The 17,012-nt window shown below is 40.2% G+C and overlaps 1 protein-coding gene across 1 annotated transcript in view; it reads right to left on the minus strand.

Moving 5' to 3' along the window:
* Window positions 1-3,296: 3,296 nt before the first annotated feature.
* The window catches only part of LOC149311815 (phenylalanine-4-hydroxylase-like), a 44,034-nt gene continuing 30,318 nt past the window's right edge, over window positions 3,297-17,012 (minus strand). Inside the window, exons 6-13 of the mRNA XM_089526722.1 lie at window positions 14,428-14,624; window positions 13,556-13,691; window positions 11,353-11,422; window positions 9,660-9,716; window positions 8,502-8,597; window positions 7,794-7,927; window positions 6,003-6,118; window positions 3,297-5,220 (exon numbers count right to left, since the gene is read on the minus strand). Of these exons, the coding sequence (XP_089382848.1) occupies window positions 5,177-5,220; window positions 6,003-6,118; window positions 7,794-7,927; window positions 8,502-8,597; window positions 9,660-9,716; window positions 11,353-11,422; window positions 13,556-13,691; window positions 14,428-14,624 (850 nt within the window). The 3' untranslated portion in view covers window positions 3,297-5,176. The remainder of the gene's footprint in view (window positions 5,221-6,002; window positions 6,119-7,793; window positions 7,928-8,501; window positions 8,598-9,659; window positions 9,717-11,352; window positions 11,423-13,555; window positions 13,692-14,427; window positions 14,625-17,012) is intronic.

Here is a 17,012-nt window from a genome sequence, read left to right on the forward strand (position 1 = left end):
CACTTAGGGTGGAAAAATGAAATGCACAGATATAGGATGGAGGACACCTGGCTGAATGAAACCACGTGTGAAAGGGATCTGGGAGGCCAAGTAGACCACAAGTTGAACATGAGTGAACAGTGTGATGCAGCAGCTAAAAGGACCAATGCAATTTTAGGCTGCATCAATAAAAGTATAGTGTCTAGATCAAGGGAAGTCATAGTGCCACTCTATTCTGCTTTGGTCAGACCCCACCTGGAATATTGTGTCCGGTTCTGGGCACCACAATTCAAAAAGGACCTTGAGAAATGGGAGCGTGTCCAAAGGAGGGTGACTAAAATAGCGAAGGGTCTGGAAACCATGCCCTATCAGGAATGGCTTAGGAAGCTGCTGGGAATGTTTAGCCTGGAGAAGAGAAGGTTAAGAGGTGATATGATAGCCTGTTTAAATATTTGAAGGGATGTCATATTGAGGAGGGAGCAAGCTTGTTTTCTGCTGCTCCAGAGAACAGGACCCAGAAAAATGGATGCAAGCTACAGGAAAAGAGATTCTACCTCAACATTAGGAGAAACTTCCTGACAGTAAGGGCTGTTCGACACTTGAACACACTCCCTCAGAGTATAGTAAAGTCTCCTTCCTTGGAGGTCTTTAAACAGAGGCTGGATGGCCATCTATGAATGGTCAGCTGTGCCATAATTCTGCATGCACTATGCATTATGCTGAGTCATACAGAATTGTGGACACTGTTTAACAATGCAGCTATTTTCAGGTTAGTGTTCATTGCACTTGCTCCCTAATAAGCAAGCTGGGTGTGGCACAGTCTTAAACATATTGTCTTAATAATAAAACCCACTGAGTTCAGTGGGACAGAGTTCAATGTAACTTATCCTCAGGAGACTGGATGTACAGCTGCTGCCACACTGTAGAAATAAAGCAGTTTGATACCACTTCAACTTCTATGACTCATTGCTATGGAATTTGGGGTTTGTAGTTTGGTGGGGCCCCAGAGCTCTCTGACAGGGAAGGCTAAATATCTTGCAAAACTATAAATCCCAGAATTACATAGCATTGAGCCATGGCATGTCCCATTGCTTTATTTCTGCAGTGTAGATACACCCTAAATCGCTCCAAAGGATAAGGTTTTGGCTGGATTATCCTCTTCTGTACTATCTCTTGGTAGCTTTGTTCAACCCATCCCTATAATTAGGATTACTCATTTCAAATGTATTACGCAAATAAGAAACACACGTTTTGAGCAACAACAAAACAGTGTTTCTACTTCAAAGCCCTGCCTCCCTTCTGTTGTTGAATTGGCATATGGTACTGCATCATTCTGTTTTTTATCTCTCAAGATACCACTTAAAGCAACCTCCAGATATACACAATGAAGGGGTTCTACCACAAAAGGCTCTCCCTTCTCCCTCCTTCTGAAATGACAAAGGGGGAAAATAATCTTTAAATTAGCCATTTAAATGAATTCTAAATCTGTCAACTCTCTATGTGTGTTTGTGTGTACTGACCTTAAAGCTTAATTTTTTAAAAAAAGCAAATGCCACAAAATGGGATGATAAATGTATTTTATTTACACAGAATGATTATATATTTTATTTTATTTAAAGAAAATGCAATGATTATTTTTTATTCTTTTTTTAAGGAAAGATTCACATGCAGCTGCATTTGCTCAGAATACTTAGCTTTACAAGGTCTTGCACTCATCATCAATTCACATTGGACTTTATCACATGGGAGGAATTTCTCGTAATTTTGAATGAAAAGAAAGTGGGGCCAGAACACATCCACGTGAATTAGCTAGTTCAGCAAATTTATGTGAATTCGAACTGCGTTCCAACTGGCTTCCCATTGCCCGAAAATAGCTTGCCGTTGCCCAAATTTGCGTGTGGTAGTCTATCATGCAACAAACGTGAAACCCCATGATTGTGCTTGGACTGATTTCCCATTGCCCGCATTTGCGTGTAGTAGGCTATCGTGCAATAACGTTAAACCCCATGATTGCGTTCAGATTGCCATTGGATTATACTTCCAATTTCCCATGTCTGATAAACTCCATTCTTTCTCTTCCTGCTTTGCCAGTTATCCTGACATATCTTTTTACTGTTGATTTTTTTAATGCCACCAGTGCATCTCAAATTTTGTTAGTGTGGCATGACTTTGGTCAAATCCTATAACATCTTGAAGAAAACCATGTGATATTCATGTGGTCACCAGAAGTCAACATACAACTTGAAGGCACAACATACACATACATGGTAGAGCCAAGACTCGAAGTGCTAGGATTTTCTAATTAGCAGGAACCATGCATAAGCAGAATTGATTTCTTTGGATCTCAGCCATACAAAGCAAGTGAGATGATAACATTTATTGGACCAGATAACATTAAATCCTTTCAGTCAGCCTAAATACCCTACAGGCACCAGATCCTGCCTGATCTTGGAAGCTAAGCAGAATAATCCTGGTTAGTACTTGGATGGGAGACCAGCAATGAATACCAGGTGCTGTAGGCTATATTTCAAGAGATTTTTGCATTTTAACAGGTATCCCATCTAACCATGGGAGCTAAGCAGGGTCAGCTCTGGTTAGTACTTGGATGGGAGATCATCAAGGAATACGGGGTGCTGTAGGCTATATTTCAGAGAAAGGAACTGACAAACCCATCACTGAATATTCCTTGCCAAGAAAAACCTATGAAATTAATGGGATCACCTTAACTCAACTGGAAACTTGAAGACATATGCGCACACATGATATCATTTGCAATTTTCCTATGGCTCCCTTGTTATCTCTAAGCTTCCCTAAAGTCTTTAAAGTACTTGTGGGTGTGTAGGAAGGAGGCATAGGTTTTCTTAGCACTAATATAGCTATAAGCACTTTTTGTTGTAATGTATTTTGTGGTGACCTGAATAGGCAATCAAGACCCACTGGCTTTACAAAAGATCTTTGTTCTTATGGATCAACACAGACTCTTCCATTTTTGAACTCTTATTCAAGGTGTGGCTAAGGCAAATGTCAATGTCATGAGTACACTTCGAAAATTACCACTTTGCCTCTATTCCCAAAATCCTTCTGGTAGCAGAACTGGCATACTGAATTGTGACTTTACTTGGAAACAAGTGCCATTTAAATAATCTTACCTCTCTATTTTGATCAATCAACTCTCCATGGTTTAAGTGCATAAACTGTATCAAAAAGATAAAGGTTGCTCTATAAACAGACTACTGTAAATATTATCTGTACTTTGAAGAAGACCCTTTTGATTGAAACTGAAACTATCCAGAAATCCATTGTATATATGTTTTGACTATATTATTCTATATGCTGTATATATTTTGAATACATTAGTCTATTCATAGAATTCTACTTGGTTTTGATTTCAGCACCTCTGGTGCTTTCTCTAGTGGGATTCCTACTATTTTTTTGTTTGTTTTGTCTCGGCCCCTGAGTATATGACACCTCCCCTGGCACAGGTTGGGTTATCCTTTCTTAAACAATGTCTGCAGCTGTTATTCCCCCCACCTAGTATGGATATCATAGGTTATTACCACTGTCATCAACATATTCTTTGTGATTTTTCATGCATTGGAAACATCTTCATGCTGCCTTACATAAAAACTCTGAACAAGAGAATGGCTACAAAAATAGTCTACAGTGAACAGTGAAAAGAAGAAATATGACAATTGGAGTACTGATATTATTGCAAAACACAAACATGAAAATTGGAATATCAACATTAATTTTCTATCGCCATTCTCTCTTTCCCCACCTCCCGGAGTGTGGGTGTAAGTATTTATTCCAATCCATATTACAAAGTAGAATGAAGATGGGTAATGAGACTTCAAATTTCATGGCATAATGGACTGTTCTCTAGTTCTGTGTTAACAAATGTTTTGGGAAGAATTTCTGATAGAAGACTGGATTCTTCCCTTCCCCTAATGGGTATCATAGCACTACTCTCCATACATTCAGTACCTATTCCATTTCCCCCTGCTTGATGAATTGCGCTCTCTCTCTTTGTGTAAAGAAAAATAATTGAGGAACTGGTGGGAAAAAGCAGGAGTGTGACAAGTTGAAGCACCCTGCTAGTGACATATGCAAGCATAAGACAATCTTACACTGAAGTATGTCTTGTTTTAGTCATTATTGAAGTTTTCTACCGTCTGCAGTGACCCAAACGTCTCCTGGTGTTGCTGCATTAGCCCTTCTGAACAGCCATTCTGCAACTGATGGGGAGTGGAGAAGATCAAAGAATCATCTGGCAATGGAACTTCCCATAACAGATACAAACCAATGATATCATCTGCCAACATCCCTGTGGATCTCAGTAGATGATGTCATAGGTCTGTATCAGGCCATGGAGCATAACCAAATGCTTCTCCAATCCCCCTCCCTACTCTTCTCCAGCCACAGAACAACTGTTTAGTGGGGCTATTGCAGAAAAACTGGGGGTCCTGGGTGGATGGGGAATCATACAAGAGTTCTGCTTGAATAACTGTTATGCTATGATGGGCAATGTAAGGACCCGGTCCATCATCTGAAAAAACACCATGAACGACACATAGCAATTGCATTATAAGAATTGCTTCAGCTGGCATATCATCAGTAGTACTGGTGCAGGAGTCAGACCTACTGATTCAAACAAAAGGTTCTTTATATAATGCCTGTACTGTTTCCAAAGGCTTAGTTCAAGAGGAAGCTGCTTTTACTCTTCTAGATGTTGTTGGACTGAAATTCCCAACATTTCCTGCCATTGGTTATACTATGGTAAAGACTGATGAGAGTTGCCTCTGAAGAACTTGAGAGTCATACTTGCCCACTCCTGACCTAGGCAGTTTACAAGTCAACAATCCTGTACCCACCTATGTGAGCATAAACACCACTGCACTCAATGGGGTATACTTCTAAGTATGCATGGATATAATGGCACTGTCAGAGTGTAAATGGTTTAGCAGCTAAACTTGGCATTTTTGTTTCAGACGATAAAGCTGTGGGCAATCATCAAACAGATTGCTGGGTTTTTTTTTCATTGTCAAACTTAATAAAATATACATAGTAAGCAAATGAAGCATCTGATACATATCTACATTAGGTTATTAGGTGATTTTTTTTTGAAAAGTTTGATATTTGTTTCATTGTCTGCCCTTCGGCTTTCAGAACGAATGCAAGGAATCTGAAATCATCATCTTCAGTTGATCTTCTGAAGAGCATTGCAGAGAACCCCCATTTCATCTACAAAAAAGAAAAAAAGGAAAGTCCATATTTTGTTTTTTTCTTTGTTTCTAACATTTGCACTCCACGAACAAACACAAGACAAGATATGTAGAGTGAATCTCAATGTATCTTTATAATATTCCTGGCAGGTAGGTCTGATCATTCAAAATAGATATACATATATTTGCATCCAATTCTCTCCAGTCCAATTTAAGTGTTCAGTATAAGCCTGCCTCTAATAACCACAATATATCTGATCATAATAACAACAACAATAACAATTAATATGGGAAAGTTTTATTGACATGGCTTTGAGTGCATAACAACTACATTACTCTGGTTTCTCTTCAGATCATATAAATCTTTTGCCATTTGTGCAATTTTATTACAAAACTTTCCCAGCAGTGGTGGTGGCTTTCCTAGAGCACTTGAATTCTAAGTCCCATCAGCCCCAACCAGCAAGGGATGATGGGGGTTATAGTCCAAAAACATATGGAAGATCACAGGTCCTGTCCCCTGTGGGACAGAATACTAAGTTCCCCAAGAAAAGCCATTTGGATTCTAGTGGACAGTGAATAATTCTGTTACTGGAAGTGGAATACTGAATGCTTTTGCTTTGTTTTGAACATTAAAACAACTCCCAATGATTTCACATCACATTTGTAGCTTTCATGTACAGGGAGTATGAGACATTGGGGGCATGCAAGAGTTCTTTTTGAACATCAAAGCAAGCACAGGAAGAGCTATAGATCTGGGATTCTGAAGGGAAAAGCAATGGATAAACAAGTGCAAGTTCTTACTGTTAATGGCATCTGCTAAATTCTTCAGTTGCTTGGTGTTATCCAGAACCTCAATCCTTTCAGTGTATGGATTGTACCGGACTGAGAATGGACGGGGAATGGTGGAGGCATATCGCCTGAAGGAGAAAATGGAAACTTTAATGCATTCAAATGGATATATTTTTGCTGAACACCATCATTTAAAGAATACAAAACAATGATTTTATATGTGAAGTCGAAGGCTTTCATGGCTGGCATCCATAGTTTTGGGTTTTTCGGGCTATATGGAAGAGAGTGGGTATATACCTACCCAGGGTCACACAGTGTGTGTGTGTGTGTGTAGGCACAGATGCTGGCGAAACATCAGGAATAAACTCTTCTAGGACATGGCCATATAGCCTGAAAAACCCACAAAAAACTAAGGATTTTATGACTTGTGTGAAATGGTAAGATAAAAGAGGGAGGAGAAAATGTGTGCAAAAGGTGACATTGAAACAAACCATAGATAATAGTAGGCTTGTGCCCATGTCTCTTGCTGGATTTGGGATGGAAATTGTGTGTTGCTTGGTGCATCATGTTTTAGGCTACTCTCACATGTTCATCAGCATCTGGAGTATGTCCAGAGGAGGGCGAACAAAATGCTGAAAGTTTTGGAAACCCTGCCTTATGATGAGCAACTTAGGCAGCTGGGTATATTTAGCCTGGAGAAGGGAATGTTAAGAGGTAACATGACAGTCATGTTTAAATATTTGGAGGGATGTCATATTGAAGACGGAGCAAGCTTGTTGTCTGCTGTTCCACAGACTAGGACATAAAGCAAAGAATTTACGCAACAGGAAAAGAGATTCCAACTAAACATTAGGACGATGATAGTAAGAACTGTTCAACAGGGGAATATGCTGCCTCAGAGAATGGTGGAGTCTCCTCTTTTGAATGTTTTTAAACAGAGGCTGGATGGCCATCTGTCAGGAGTACTTTGACTGTGTATTCCTGCATGGCTGTGAGTTAGACTGGATGACACCCTTGTGATCTCTTCCAACTCTATGGTTCTATGATTCTGTCATCTTTAGGTGGCATTTTTCATTTAGTCTTCAGCTCAGATAAGTTTTTTAAAATATGTTTCCTAATTAATGTACATCCCTACCCAGTGTCAGTCCTATCTAGGGATGTAAATCCTCAATTATTACATCCTCACATGTGAAAATGAGTAATGAGAGAAAACAAATATTCTTCCCCAATATTCTTCCCCATACTCAAGTGTTGCAGATGAAGTATGCTGTGGAGAAAAACATGGAGGTTTTCTGTGTAAAACCCTGGGTAAAACCCTAGAACAACAACAACATTACCTGTTCTGTGCACAGAAATATGAGAAACAGTGTCTTGTATACAGAAAACCCATTTTAAATAAATACAGCCAGGAACTTGGGTGGAGCTGGGAGTGTTTAGGATGTAGAGGAGTTCTGGCCAGCCATTGCAAATATTACCAGCCCCGACGACCCTCTTTTCCAAAGATGCTCTTGTGGTTTTGGATACTTGAACTTTTATGACTCTTTGGTTATTTACAGTTTTGTGCATAGCTAAATCATTGGATTCTGACAGTGAACAATGGTTGAGCTCTGGCTCACACTCTCACCAGATGATTTTTCATGGTAATTAAAGGACAGTCTTACCTCTACCCATGAAATAAAAATTTCAGGGCAGCTGACATGGGTCTCAGGAAACAGCATCAAGCACTATGACAAACATGTATTATGGACATGTGAAAAAGACTTTAAATAGTTATCCAAACCCTAATCAAAATAAAATCATTACCTTAACTTTTGCTTTGCATCTTTAAAACTTTCAGCAACATAGTAAATGGGCTGGAATTCAGTGACTGGATATTTTTGAATGGTTGTTCTTTCTAGATTGAGAGGCTCAGTCACAGGTTTATCTGACAAGCAATACTAAAGGAGAAAGGCAGAAAGTTTTTGAACATTAACAAAAATAGTGATCATGTACAGGTTAATATTTAATTCTGACAGGAAACTCAAGTGGTAAGGACCATTGGGATTGTTGTCAAAACAAAGCCACTCTGATTGATGGTGACACTGTTGTAGGGTTTATTGGTAAGATTTATTCAGAGGAGGGTTCACAATGCCTTCCTCTGAGGCTGAGAGAGTGTGACTCATCCAAAGTCACCCAGTTAGTTTCCATGGCTGAGCAGAATTTCAAACCCTGGCCTCCCAGAGTCCTAGTCCAACACTCAAGCCATTAGAATTAGCGTTCAATTTTTCATTACTTGTGTGCAATGAGATACTGTATCTTCACAGTACACATTTAATGTAGCGGAAATTATACACTGTATAACAATATAAAATAAATGAAAGGATGAAAGCGTCATTAAAGGAAGAACCATTTGAAGATGAACCTACAATTTTAGAAAGTGAACTAGAGGTTGCACTCAAAACACTTATAATTTGGGGTTGGGTGGGAAATGATGCTTGATTTCCAAAAATATCAAGATTTGCACATTCATACCTGTAATTCACCAAATGATGACAGCAACCCAGCTCCATAGGCCTTAATAGCATTGCCTTCTTTGCATAGTCCAAATTCAACTGTAAACCAGTAAACCTAGTATAAAGTAAGAGGGAAAGATTGTCTCTACTAGTTATATATAAAGTTCCAGATTATGCTAAACATGTGGCTGTGAGCTAAATAGGCGAGTTTTATGTTAGGACACTACTTTCTCAATAGGCTTCCAGTACCTTTAACAGCTGAAGGACAGGAGTGTTCTTTTATCTGGCAGATGTCAACTTTGACACCATCACTATTCATCAAACAGTGGCTGGTGGCTCCTGTGTAACTGTGTCACTGGAGCAGTAAATTTACTCCAGATTTTAGTCTAAAATTTCAAGAGAATATCCAAGGTGCTGAACCTATTTTGGAGATAGTTATTAAATTATTCAAACCTACGATGGATTTACTAGCTCGGTCACATGGAAATGGCCAGTTAGTGATGCAATAGACGTGAAATGCAGGCCAAAATTGTTCTTACTGTATACCCATGATACTGAGGGAAAATAACTGGAAAACCTTACAACACTATGAGACACCTCATCTGTGACATTTATACAGCTATTAAAGTTGGTCATTGAACTGATGTTGCTTGGAAAATTTGTTTGGTCTCTATTTGAGGCAATTTCTCTGCATCTTCCTTCTTCTGCAGCTCATACAATATAGCAATAGCAATAGCAAGTACATTTCTATACCGCTTATCAGTGCACTTAAGCACTCCCTAAGCGGTTTACAAGGTGTAAGCTAATTGCCCCCAACAAGCTGGGTACTCATTTTAGCAACTTCGGAAGGATGCAAGCCTGAGTTCACTACCTTTTGCTGGTAGTGAACTCGTAACCTTATGGTTTTGAGTGAGTGGCTGCAGTACAGGATTTAACTACCAGGGCTCCTATGTAAGTGGGGATACAGAAGCCAAATTAGTTGTTTGAGCAAGTCCCTCCTTCCCCAGGTCTCTGTACAAGTCTCTTTAAACTGTGCAAGTCTATTTAAAATTAATTAATATTTGCCAGGTTTGTAAAAGGAAATTTCAACAGCATTCTGTACGAGAAAAGAGCCTTTGCCCTGAATTTGAGACTGGACCATTTTGAAAATGCCTCCCCTCCCCAGTCCCAGAGTTACCGTAGCAAGTTTCTCAATGTATTCATCTGGAGCTCCCAGGGAAGCTAATCCAATTTCCTGTAGAAATGAAAGGTTATTATTCTGTGTTTCCAAAAAATGCAGATCATTTAAATGCATAGTTATGCACTGTGGCAGCTGATACCTTCTATGAACTCCAGGACCTCATCCCCTTCCCCACAACCATTCCCTTCTCCTTTTGTGTCGTGTCTTCTTAGATTGTAAGCCTGAAGGCAGGGAACCATCTAATTAAAAGATTGTATGTACAGTGCTGTGTAAATTTACAGCGCTATATAAATAAAGATTAATAAATAATAATAATAATAATGTAAATGGGGATTGGAATTCCCATTGGAATCTACTCCAAATAATAATAATAATAATAATAATAATAATAATTTAATTTAATTTATTTCTATACCGCTATTCCAGGGATCACAGTGGTGTACAACAGCAAGTAAAACATACATCATATCATAAAAATACAACAATTAACAATTAAAAACAATTAAAACCCTACAAAACAGCCCCATACAAATGGCTGGATAGATGGAATCTGCCAATTACATTGCCAGGGGAGAATGTATCCAAGGTGTTGACCAAATGTTGCAGATTGATCCTGGAGCACATTCCCTACCCTCTCTGACATGGAGGCTACCAGTTTGCACTGCTAATATATTATTTTTTTGTGTTGCTTTAAAACACAGAAGCACACATGCAGAAACCACATAGAATGGATTTATGAATGAACTCACGCAGACCAAAAACAGGCTGATCAATTCCTCCCTTCCTTCCATAAGCTATCTAAAAACTGTATTTTGGTATTGTGAATTTACTTGCCCAACACTGGGACTCTGACCTTAAAACAATTCTTTGTAAATATCAACCATTAAATCCCATTGCATCAATAAACACCGTACATCTTTGGTACTCACTTGCATTCTCAGTCATTATGAATTTGTGTGTATGTGTGGTAATAACCTTACAAGAGTTCAATGTGACAATACATTTTGGAGAATAGCTATCTTTCAAGAGCGAATAGTAAAGGTTTTGTAATTTAGTTTGACCAGATAGTTTCTATGTTTTAAAAAAGAATAATTAACAGTGAAATCCTACATTATTATATGTAAGTTCAAGGGGACTCACATCCACCTGTGTGCACAAAATAGCATGCTTATGCCTTTGAAAATTGCTAAAATTGCAGTCATGAGGGCGAAACACACTGCAGGTTAAGGAGTGGCTTGCCAGTGGCCCTTTGCTTGCAAGGTTGAGGCTGTGACAACAGCACGCCATGCCTCCAACCTGGCTCTTCCCCGATGCATAAAGGAGTGGCAGAAAGCCACTTTTGTGCTGAGGAAAGAGTGCCTTTGCCACTGCTGTAGTGTTTTTTCAGGGTTTCTTCAGTGCAGCATGTGTAAACGCTGCACTGATGAAATGTCATGGATCCACTGCATGTGCAGTTGGCCATATGGCTTCTCAGCAGACTGGGAGCATGCTGCTGCCTGAACGCCACACTCCTCTGGGAAGCCAGCTCTTTTTGCCCTTCTGTTTCACCCCTTAGTCTCAGAGATTGGATTTTGGAGTCTGGAATTTTTTTGCACATATTCTTGACTGCAAGAGTCACAGAATGAGACAGTTTCATGTATTGTTGAAGGATCCTTCCTGTTAGTTGCCATCGTTCAAAGGTTTTACTTACTTGGGAAAACTGAGCAAAACTGGGATCAGCAAACAAGGGAACATGACCAAGAAGTTCATGGCAAACATCACTAAAAGAAAAAGAAAAAAATGCATGGATTATTTCTGTCTTTTTTTTAAAAAAAACAACAACACCATTATACATTGCTTTAAAACAGAGAAATAAAAGAGGTTGCATGAAAAACCTTTAAAAGTGATATCTAGACTAGAGATGTGTAACTGATTCTTTTGAATACCCAAAACAATCAGGCAAATTTAGACCAATCCAAATCAAGTTTGAATTGGGACCATTTTTTTTTATTATTTTTATTTTTTTGGCATTTCCAGGCATTTTGGAGATCCTTGGAGGATTCTGGTGTTGAAATTATGGTAAGATCATCAGGAGAGAGCTTTGTCTTGTTCCCAGCACCATCAACATTTTTTGCATACAGGAAAGGCTGTATTCTCAGTGGCTGCTCCCAGACTATAGAACTCCCTCCCATGGGAAGTATGGCTGGTACCATCTTTCTGCCAGCAGGCAAAGACCATTTTATTTAGGTGGGATTTTGGTTCTTTACCTCCTGTAGCAGAAACTGGCTCTAAAGAGAGAGCCAATGGACTTTACCATTTGAAGTTTCTACCTCCAACAAAGTTAAAACATTTTTCTTAAAAATTTGGACTACATTTGGAATGTTTTACCAAAACAGCACCTATATATATATATATCCTGATGGAAAAATATGGAGGACTTCCTTAGAAATTCAGTGCTCTCTACCTTAAAAAGGAGCTTGTGGCTTCACAAAGGACAGGAGCAACTTGGATCTCAAGAGAGTATCTCTTTTTGTCTTGCTAATGGAACTTTTTTTCCCCTGGTGTACCCTCATGGCCAGAAAGAAGAGGGGCTGGCCTGTATGGATGTCCCTCCAACTACACCTAAACTGTGAACAGCAGCATCTTCAAAATGCAGGCTTGTGACTAACATCATCATAATTTTCCCCCTCCTGTATGATTTTTAATGTCTTTGCCTGATGAAAAATTTAGGGAGTTTCAAAAGCTTGCAACATGCATTTTGTGCATTTTGGTTGGCCAATAAAGGTATCACTGTTGTGGATTTTGGACGTTATTGTGCTTTACTACACGGCCAATACAGCTACCCCTAGATATCTTTTCATGTGGTGTGGTATGGTTTAATTTCTTTTTATGTTTTAAAAAAGTTTTACATTATTTTAGCTTTGCTGGAATTTTAATGGAGTGGTTTATTTAATTTTTTTTAAAAAATGTATAATAGAATTTTGGGTGTAGTTTGTTTTAATTTGTTGTAAGCGGCCTTATCAGAAAAAAAGATGAGATACAACTTAATTAAATCAGACGGGTTACAAACCCCTATGAAAGTACGGAGTCAGTCCATATTAGGGTTAGGAAGGTGCGGTACTTCCGCACCCCCCTAACCCTAGTACGGACTGAGTCCGTACAAAATGGCGGCTCCCCTTCCACATGGGGGCTGCCATGACGACGTCACGACCGCACCGCCTCTATACGGGGCGGGGCGGACATGACGTCATCGGTCCACGCCAGGGCGCTTAGTGCGCCCTTTGCGCGGACCAGGAAGGAGCTCCGTTTCGGAGCTCCTTCCTGGTTTGTGTCGCCGCTTTGCGTCGCTGGGCACAGCCTTCAGACGGCTGCACCCAGCGAAGCAAGGGAGAAAGGGGCCAAGCGGCCCCTTTCTCCTCCTCCCTGCCGCCGCGGGGTGTCCTTGGGGCTTGAAGCCCCAAGGACACCCCTTTTCAGGCTGCGGGGAAGCGGCCTTTTGCTGCTTCCCCGCAGCCTGGAAAGCGGCAGATCAGGGCCTCGGAGGCTGCCGGTCTGGCAGCTGAGGCCCCGATACACCGGGGAAAGGGGCGAGTGCAGCCCGCCCCAAATGGGTGGTCTGTAACCCGCCTCAGTAAATAAAACCATGGCACAGTGTTCGGTACTGTCACACTGGCCACATTACCAGTCCTCGGAGAATATTGGCTCTTCAGCTTAGTAACGGAGATAAGTGCTTCCCCTATGACTAGACAATCATGTCAGGGGACTACCTCTACCTTTTTACCCAGAACCATCCCTTTTGTAGAATGTACACATTTTTCCCTCAGATAATTTCTAGCTAAGCTATTTTGATTCTTCTTTCTGTTGACCACATAGAATATTCCAGGTTTCTGATGGTTCTGAGACCAAATACTTACGGTTCTGGTGTGTACATTGGTCTTGATGAATGACGAATATACTGGGTAGAATGAAATACTCTGAAAGCCAAGCCACCCAAAAAATCCCGAGATGAGAGAAGGCCAGCCACAGGACGTAGGCGAAATCCAGTGCAGCCTTAAAGAACCAGCAGAACTCCATATTAGTCTGGCTGAAGTTATACTGCTGACAGATTTAGAGTTCTTCTCTGCATCATTACATAGTACAAGCACACACATATCTGCTCAGAAGAGCTATTGAGTTCCTTAGGACTTATTCCCAGGTAAGTATGGATAAGACTGGATTCTTTAAATTTAAATCCAATTGCTAGTCCCAACCAGTGCAGACCCACTGAAGCAGGGTGACCAGACATCCTCCTTTTCTAGGACATGTCCTACATTTCAGCCTTCTCTCCAAAAGAAATTGCAAAATGTGCTCCTTTTCAAGCATGATTAAGAAATGTGAATTTATATTTATGTGAGTGATTTTATCTTTTGTTTTGTAATGCCCTACATTTTTCTTGAGTGTCCTACCATGTACAGTGCCTTGTCCTCCTGTGCAGTTATGACATCTGGTCACCCTGCACTGAAGCTGCTGCCATGCTGCTGAATTAATACAGTTTGAAACTGATTGAACTGTCATGGCTCTATCCCATTGAATTCTGAGATTTGTAGTTTGTTGTGGCACCATCCTTCCAGCCCCAGTCAGCAGAACCAATGGCGAAGAAAGCTGTGAACAGCAGTTCAACATCATCTCGAAGTCCACATGAATCCCACCCCTGTTTTAAGCTTTCATAGTTCACGTGGAAGGATTTATACTGATAACACTTGTAAATGATGTCAGAGTTTGGACTTAACTTTGCACTTTAACCTACTTTTTAAGAAGCTGGAGACATCTTCCAGCTGTGGGATATTGTCTTCTTGGTAGCCACAGTATTTTTCCAGGAGAGGGAAGACATGATTATGTTCATAGCATGCATGGGTGGGATACAGAGTCTTCAGCTCCCTGAAGACAGTTCCCCATGTTCTCTTCTCTTCTTCTGTGTAAGTCACTCTGGGGATAGGCTGACCACTAGAAGGAAAGAGACATCTTAAAGTGAATAGGGTAGTGGATCATGGGCTTGCAGGATCAGAATTCCAGGAGCCTTTCGATTAGTAGGAATGGTGTCATCTGCCACCCACCTGTTGGGCTTTCTTCTTCTCTCTGAATTTAGCTAAAATCTTCATAGTAGACACAACTTTCCAAACAACAGTTTATTTTTATGAACTACTTTTGCTATCATGCAAAGCTTTTTGGGTTGTCTGGTCCGGAATGGCCAAGCTTTATCTGGGGCCATTCCCACTATGCAATTATAGCACTATAATTGCACTTTAACTGCCATGCTTCCATCCTATATAATCCTAGAGTTTGTAGTTTGGTGAGGAACTAAAACTCTAGAAGAAGGCCCAGGAGCACACTGCATGCATTTTTGTCTTTCCCAGTAATATCATTATTTGACAAATGTTTTTGATATCCATTTTAAAACCAGTTATTTCAAAGAAAAATAATAATGATATAAAAAATTTGAAATCCTATAATCCTATGGAAAGATTTTTAGTATGTCCTCTAGGGGCTCCAAAATGCTGCTGGGCAGGTCAGGAAAGGAAGATGGACTCCTTGGGAGTGGATCTTGCAGCTGCCAAGCAAAGCAGCCTGATCATGGTAACAGAGGAAGAAAGTTCTCTTGTCTCCAGACAAACCAGGCTTTATGCTGCTCCAGATGCCAAAACTACTGCTCATTTCCCTTGCTCACTGCACCAAATCAACACCTGAAGATAATTCCCTGAAACACATTGATCAAAACTAGCCACTGGTTTGTGGTACAAAGCATTTTTCTCCTCATCAACTCCTTATCATTTTAACGTCAGCAACAGAGCAATGAGGCACGACAAGCCAGCACCATTTGATATTTCCTCCCCTGCCACGTATTGAGGCCACACCTCTGCAGCTAAAAAAAATACAAAGTAAATGTGGGATAGCAAAAAGAGTGAAGATATCCATATGTAGCCATCAAGATGTAGTATAATTATAACTTTATTGGGGAAATAACTACTTATGTTTAACAAGTTATTTGTGACTAGTTCCTTTCCAGGCTGGAACACAGCAACAGTGGTTACACTATAACCATCTTTAAGCTTATTTTTCATTCTATTGGCAACAACAGCCTAATGAATTTTCTTCCTTTCTTTTCTTGCTTTGCAGCTCTCATAGAATGGAAACCTACTAATCTGACAGATATGAGAGAGCTATAGAGAACTGGGCTATAGGATAGAGCACTTGTCTTAGGCAGATAACCCCTTAGATTTTGCCTGGCCCTAAAATTCTGTAGTCCTGTGAGTCACCTAAGGTAATTGCTCAGCAGGAGTAGCAAATCTGTCTCTTACCCTAAATAGAGTTACAGCACCTTCAGTCTGGCCAAAAGAAGTATTTTGACCTGCTCTCCTTTGTTGCCTTGACATTAAAACTGAGGGAGGTCAATTCAACAGAAAATTATTTTTTTTAAATGGTCAGGCAACACCCCTAGGGTTTTTTCTTTCTTCTTCATTCCCTCCCCACAAATCAAAGTGTCTTTTCCAGCAATTTAATACGGTTTGTGGCACTGGTGAGATAATGCAAGGGATTTCCAGAGTGGCAGAGTCTTTGTCAAAATATAAGTGATCCCCCCTCCATTTCCCATTCCTTCATTTTTAGTGAGCCTGGCAGTAGCCCCCCAATAATTGTGCAATTTTCTGTGTCTCTGCACCAGTCCTCCTTGATCTCTGGAGCTTTAAACATGATTTTGAATGATTGAGAGGGGGGAGCTGGGACTGCTCTGGTTTCTATAGCATTGACCTTTTCTAATTAATCCTTAGGCCACCTTCATGGGCCTGGAGAAAAGAGCAGGGGCTTAAGGCACTGTCAGACACCAATCTGAAAGCAGCCGAGATCAATAGACCACTGCCCAGGGTGGCAGGTGAGAGGAAAGAGAGGAAATCAGAGATGCAAATGGTGTGGGGAGATAAAGACAAGTGGCCAAGGATTATGAATATATATATATGGACCCACAGAGTTCTATCTGAAAATTCCCTTCCTTTTCTGGGGACCTGCCTCACTAAGGCTACAATTTCATTTTTACAAATCCTATAATACATCGTTGTGTAAACTGCTGCCTCTCTTGAGACTCAAGTTGGTAAATGTTGAATAAGTACATTTGCAAAATATTCCATTTAAAAGAAATCCTTTAATCAGTAAGGAATGCTGATGTGTGATTGATTACTTGTTTATCTCATCCCTCATTCAAGAAGCTCAGAAGAGAATTTATAGCTCACTCTATTTAATCCATACAACAGTGTTATGTGGTGGATTAGGTTGAGAAAAGAGGAGTTTTATGGGTTCACTCTGAATTTAGCATCTGAATTCTTCTTTCTCCAGTGCCCTAAC

Source organism: Sceloporus occidentalis, unplaced genomic scaffold (genome assembly GCF_023333645.1).
Source record: "Sceloporus occidentalis isolate IW3139 unplaced genomic scaffold, rSceOcc1.0.p SCAF_5, whole genome shotgun sequence".
Lineage (NCBI taxonomy): Eukaryota > Metazoa > Chordata > Lepidosauria > Squamata > Phrynosomatidae > Sceloporus > Sceloporus occidentalis.